Source organism: Montipora foliosa, unplaced genomic scaffold, assembly GCF_036669935.1.
Source record: "Montipora foliosa isolate CH-2021 unplaced genomic scaffold, ASM3666993v2 scaffold_410, whole genome shotgun sequence".
NCBI lineage: Eukaryota > Metazoa > Cnidaria > Anthozoa > Scleractinia > Acroporidae > Montipora > Montipora foliosa.
Window position 1 is genome coordinate 635,001 of NW_027179713.1, and position 6,841 is coordinate 641,841.

Here is a 6,841-nt window from a genome sequence, read left to right on the forward strand (position 1 = left end):
CGACTGCGTATCCGCGTATCCAGCCACTTCAGAGGTGCAGCTTCAAAATGGTAGGGTATTCTGCAGTTATTCCTCCTTTCCTTTAAAGGAACCCCTTGGCTGTCATTACAGAGTTATTTAATCGAATGACACGTAGGTATTCTTGAAAAATACAAAAACTACTCAAAATGAGACATGAGAGCACGCCTTCCTTTGCACTAGCATCCCGTTTTGTGAAATTTTTTGCGCGCACATGCAGAAAAGTCGAACCCAACTCTTTAGACGTTTTTATCTTTTTCTCCGTTCTTGTCTTTTTGCTGCAGTTGCTGACCTCTGCTGGGCTTCTTTTCACTTGAAGAATTTTCGAGAACGCATCACCCAAACGGGAAAATCTTACCAAGGGATAAAGAGGGAAAGTTTCCTCCGAGTTTTTCACTCAAATTTCTTAGCGTGTCAGTGTATATTTCAAGCTCAATTAACCCTGTCTCTCTGATTTGGGTATCATTCGTACGATCTCTTCCTCTAGCAGATCTTTATTGTAGGTGTTCCTTTTTTCATGTACACACTCAGTAGATGGCTCAGGTTATTGCAATGCAAGGGTGACATGCGGGGGGTGAACCTCTTACCAAGGTCAACTTTTCTGCATATACTTGATTAACACCAGGCTACTCCCTGACAGGTAGAACAAAGTTTTCGTATGTTGAAAACCAAGTAGAATACGTGACACCCCCCAGGAAACAAGACTTGAAGGTAGAAACTCAAGATCTGTTTTCTTCGTACAGGCTTTTGTTTTTCGTTGACTCTTTTTAGTCGCGGATACGCGAAGCGTATAACCATCGAAAACAAAAGAAACTTACGGACAAATTCTAGATGATATTTGCAGAGCGGTTGGAAAGAAGCTGTCGAAAACAACAGCCAATTTTCAGAACGTGTAATCAACCCGTGCGCTCGTAAAATACGAAATTTAGGAACATAACTCGTACAGAGTTCGATGGGTAGTAAGGCCGTTAAATGCAAAACTCCACAAGAGCTGACCATGAAACCATTTAAGAAGTTTTAGTTTAAAACTAGCGACGATTTCAGTGCGACTTGCTGGATATTTCTTGGTGAAGAGTGGTTGACGAAATGAATCGTACTAAATCTCCTGGAAATTACAGGAAAACGTCCTCGCTAGTTTGATATTCCACAGTACATTTTTGGTCAAATCGTAACGAAATCGTAGATGAAATACCAGTTAAAATCGCATGACTGTACAAAGGAGACGCAATAACAGAAGATTTAACAGGGAAGCTGCGTCATTGTCTTCATTTTGTCTCAATCCATGACATGCAGAGAATTTGACGAATACGGTTTATTTCCTTGATCCTGAAACATATGGATTCTGATACTTCGCAGGCATTTTCTTAATTCATCCTGCGTAAATATAAAGTATCTTTTGCAAGCGAACGAAAAGCTTACTTCAGTCCAGTCCAAACTCTTCGTCGAGAATAAGCGCTGCCAAAGTTTTGTTAAATAACGAATATTTTGCTTTTGGTGAATTATGGAAACGCTTAATTGTCCACAGCGGCTTCAGCTGACGCGTAAATAATACTAATTTTTCTTTGGTGGATATCGCCCGAGCAGTCCAGATTGTCATCTAAATCACAGGCTGTCATTCCCATAGAATTTACCTCAATCACTTACTTGAAATGGAGAAATCACGATGATACTCGAGAAGCCTGTTCTTCGTCTCTTCTTTTTTTATTTCGAACTCCGCACATCATGACAAACATCTGAAAAATTAAGCTTTTCCCGAATTCTGTTGGCAAAACGGCCATGACATCTATACAGTTAAAGAGATGGCGCATTGACAATTCTTGTTCCCTTTTCAATGTAAAACCGAGAATCGATTCGCTCAGCTTCAACACACGATTCAAAACCTTCCACATCTTCCGCCATTGTCCTTGTCACGCTAGAACGAACAAGAAACATTTTGGTCGAAAATTTGTCACCTGTCAATCATTGTGACTGTGCCGCACCAATCAGAAGCCCCCGTTTGTGGGCGAACGGGTTTTTCAAAAATAGGGGGCGTTTTCCATTTACCAAGAAATTCCGGAAATTCCGGTTGAGATGTAAATGGACACACGTTTTTGGTTCGTTCCACTGGAAAATTTCCGGAATAAACGGAACTTCTGAAAAGGTAGTCCTGTTTTTCCCTTGGAAACTTTCCGATGGAAATGTGTGTTCCATTTACAACTTTTGAAAGGTCTTACCACTTCCAGGCTATTCACGGCCACATTTTTAAATTTTGGCGCGTAAAATCGCAATCACTGGGCGGCGAACGGACCTGAGTTAAATGGAACACGTTTTTCACCCGATGGAAATTTCCACCGAAATTTCCGGAAATTTTTTGTAAATGGAAAACGCCCAGGGGTTCTTCTTGCAAGCGTTCCCTCAGTCTCTTGCCCCAACTTTCGCGCGGCCAGTTTGCAGAAAATCGTTTCGAAGCTCTTCTGTCGAACAGGAACGCTTGCTACGCAGGCTTCGGTTTTCCTAAAAACAGCACTTTCGTTGAATCAATGTTTCTAACAAGAATTCAAATGATACAAGTATTTTTGTCTTTGTAGGGCCGGTTTTTTTTGCTCGCAATCCCCCAGCCTGCAATGGTTGATGTAGGAGTAGTGTGAAAATTTGGTAAACCTTCATTTTAAATCCTCTTTATTGTGTCCTATTTGGCAAATTCAATTTTATCCAGAGTTGCTTATCTGCTCCAGCCTGGATATCATTACCCTGAAAATTATCACAAGAAATAAATATCGTTGTTTATTCTTTCTTTTGGTGAACGAAATTCAGTTATGTTAATGAGACGAATTGCCGAAGTTATAAAAATTAAAATTATTACGAAATTATAGAAATTATATAATGACTGGAATGTCGCACTACAAGCTGCGACTTGTCTAGCGAAGGTTTGGCCCAAGTCGTTCGCGATAAACCACTTTTTAGTGACTGATGTTGTCTACGCAAGTATTTTGAGACAGGCAGGTCGCCCTAAATGATGCCTCACAAGTGCAAGTTTCGTATGACCGATGTTTTAAGGGACGAGTGTTACGACTTAATAATGGATAATCAATCATAGCATAACAATGAAAGAAATGGTATGACCAATTGTTTATTACAGGCTATGCATTCGAAACTGGTCTGACACAAAAAACACATGAACAGTGCTGCTTAACAAAATACGCACACTTTTTGTTTCAGGTAACTTTATTTCTCTTTCCGAAGGATTTCAAACAAGTATAATGATTACATGTCCTTTTCCTCCGTTTTAGAACAATATCCACCGCAGTTTGAAAAAAGACCCAAACTTCAGTATAACGCTGAAGCAGGAAATGACATTCGTCTGCGATGTTTAGTAAAAGGAAATCCACCTCCAACCGTAGCATGGATAAAAGACCAAAAACTTGTTCAATTATCATCTCGAATAAGACTGAATTCGAGAGGCAATAGCACCTTAAAGATAAAGAAGACTCAGCCAGATGACGCAGGAAATTACACCTGCACTGCAACAAATGTTCTAGGCAAAATAAATGCAACTCTGGAACTGCATGTGCATAAAGGTAAGCTTTTGTACCTAGTAAAAGACCTGAAATTTTTCCTGTATAAACAAAAAGGGGAACTTGAAATTAAAATATGAAGACCGGAGCTACAAATAAAAGTCTTGATATGCCGTCTTCCTATTTTGCTTAAATACTTTCTGCTATGTTCCCCTAGCTTACAAAAATGTGTAGCAATACAAGTTAAAAACCATTTTCGTTTTCCTGAGTTTGAAGTGTTTCTCTAGGTCATTCAACATACCCCATCGGCTGAATTCCTACCTGGTAATCATCTTCTTTTCAAAACAGCCTGCACTCTAAATCGCAGATTTAAGAATAGGGAAGGATTAATAACATGCTTCGTTGTTTAACACGCAGACTGACGCAGAAAATTTTCTCCACTTTATTTTGTTATTTATTACATGTTTGATCGAGAAAGCGACTTTCTCTTTTTCAATGATGGATTTTCGAAAACTTGATGCCGAAGAGCATTTATATTGACTCAAACAGTCGAGGTCAGAAGAATGTGATCACTCACGTAATCAATTTGATTTCCTGTCAAAAAAAAAAATGCTGAATAAAAATAATCAGCTCTCCGACAATTCTTGATATAAGCTGAAGCTGCATAACTCCTGTGCGGTGCATGATACCTTCGCAATAAAGAGAAATATAAACTTGTAGATTTCTTCGACTGAGGTGGCCAAAGTATTCATCATCTTCTTGTGTTATCTTCTATAGGGACGTCAAGTCCTCCACCAACAACTCAAGTGCCGACCCCTCGCAAAAGTAGGTGGACAGTGATTTTATTGATAAACTAGACGCTCCGTGAGCGTACACTGGTTTGCCTGTGGTACGTGCAGCGTTCCAGGCGATTTTTCCAAGTCGGGGGTCATTAAGACCATTTAAGGGATCACCCAGAAGTCATACCAGCAGAGGCCCTTTGGCTCACACGTTCATACGACGAAACAGATCCTTTTTTGAGGTTAAAAACCTGGCTAACGGCCTATAAATTAATCATTTGCCAGAAAGAAGAAATTTCTGTCATCTTTAGAAAAAATAGACACGCATTGCTTACGTGTGGTAGTGAAGTAACACAGCGATTTATTCCATATTGTCAACTGAGCTGCGTGTTGTCTTCTAGGAGATTCAAGTTGTCTTTGCGTGATATGTAGCTCTAACAGTGCACGATATTGTCTTGGTATTGTATATCATTGTAGTGCCATGGTAGAAGTCTTGGGTAAATAGCCCTCTGAGAAGACATGTGGTTACTAGCAAAGTACTGAACCCAGATTGAAGAAAATAAAAGGGAATCAAGAAACATTGGCTTCTGGGCTGACATGTTGATCATTTTCAAGTTCCCTCACAACTTCTTTTCACCACAAGTTTAAGCGTGCACTCTGAGCATCTGACAGCTTTGTAATACAATAGTTCACTGAAGTTAACCCTGTCCGGCGGGGTTCGTATCTGGATGGGTGACCTAACAAATATACCCCTCCGTATAACAGAAGCATTGGACCGAAAATTCTCTTTTGACGCTAACAAATGCGAACTAAGCAAGGTACAGATTTTGCTAGGTTGCTTAATGCAAAACAAATGTTGATGCAAAAGTAAATAAATATTGATACACAGTTTTTAGGAAGAGCAGAAGGAAGTTTCCAGGACGGTCGATCGAGAATAAAATATTTTGCCATCAGCAATAAAATTTACGACATGAAAACAACATTAATTTTGAACCGCGGAAATAAAAAGTTACGATCAGCGGTATCATCAGTGGGAGAGTTTTGGTACGTTCAATCATGTTATCTTACTTTTGGCTGCACAAATAAATCGCAAAATCGAAAGTGACATCGAATTCAGCGGGCGCCGTGATCAAGTTACCGCGGCATGTTTACTCGCGAAACAGTGAAGCATCTGTGTCAAATGATGGCAAGATACCGGGTTTTTGTTTTTGTTAGTTTTCTTTTTCTTTCAAGTGTTATAAAGTTTGATAATAGATGTGCGAATTCAAGACAAAGATCACAATCGCCCAATCTTGAGGTTGACCATTGTATCTGCAAAGTCAAAAATTTAATCTCCAGACGAGGTTATTTATCACCAGGTAATTCCATCGTTTTGGAAATAGCAACCACTTTATTATTCACCAGCGTCACAATTTTTTGCCGATTTTGGCGCTCATTTTGTTGAAACGCAATCACGCTTCCAACAGACCTGTCTATTTTCGTGACTAATGCGCTACTTACAGTGCACTACAACAAAAATTCTCCCTTATCTTATTTCAAAACACGAGTGCAAATTTGTTAAGCTCGAAAATTACACAACATGACAAAATTTCACAAAACATGGAAATGTCGCAAAAATCTTTTCCAGCGAAAAATGTATTGAAACAAACAACATATTTGCTATTAAAGGCAAAAAACCCTTCCTATTTGCGTGCGTGCAAAGGAGACACACTCGGTTTCACAAAGCATATGCAATTAATTAAATTTCTGACAGTTCACATTAAACCCTTTTCGAAAGAAACTTGACCGTAAATAAAAGGACAAAAGAGACAACAAGCTTTCATTCAAATAATTTTTTACTGTCACATTTCCAACTTTTTTTTTTACCTTTGCACAGTTGAGTACAAAATATATGTTACTTGCCAGACAACTTAGATGCGACTTCAGTAAACACTGTGAGACAGACAACAGAGATCACAGATCCACTTAAGGTGTTCGATTCCTTCTCTGTCTCTGTTTCAGTGTTGTACATAACACCACCTTGGCGAAACATTAGAAGTACAGCTTACTTTGATTTCGGCTCGACGGGCGAAAGATTGCTGTCGAAGTCCATTACTCGTCGCTTTTAAGATGCCAGATCGTTATGTTTCACCGCCTGTCTTGACGTTCCATTCTTGAGCTCCATATGGGTATATTTTGTTGAAAGATGTACTAAAACACCATGCGCGTGACAATGACTTCCGACGCCATTACAGGTTAAAAGTTAAGACGAGATTTTTTTGAACATCGAGCAATAAAGCGCGCCAGCGGTCAAAAATCCCATAAGAGCTTGCGCGCATCTTACTTTCGAAAAAAAAAATAAATAAATAAAAATTGCGAGCATACATGTATATAGGCAAGAGAAAGAATTGCCCAATGTTATTTCAGATCAGGACTTGTACCGTCGGCCATATTGTGTCGCGGTGGAAGAGCACATAGAAGTTGTGTTGAGTGCAAGCGATTAGCCAACCATTTTACACAGGTATTTCATTCAGTCACTTCGGAAAGATCTGTAAAGCTTTGAAAAACGTT

General features: G+C 39.3%; 1 protein-coding gene across 2 annotated transcripts in view; it reads left to right on the top strand.

The window, feature by feature from the left end:
* Window positions 1-4,982, top strand: part of LOC137988182 (fibroblast growth factor receptor-like 1) — a 32,485-nt gene extending 27,503 nt beyond the window's left edge. Inside the window, exons 2-3 of one of the 2 annotated variants that reach the window (XM_068834235.1) lie at window positions 3,288-3,575; window positions 4,290-4,982. In XM_068834235.1, coding sequence (XP_068690336.1) covers window positions 3,288-3,575; window positions 4,290-4,369 — 368 coding nt within the window. In that variant the 3' untranslated portion in view covers window positions 4,370-4,982. The remainder of the gene's footprint in view (window positions 1-3,287; window positions 3,576-4,289) is intronic. The other variant, XM_068834234.1, reaches the window with a different exon arrangement.
* The last annotated feature ends 1,859 nt before the right edge of the window (window positions 4,983-6,841 follow it).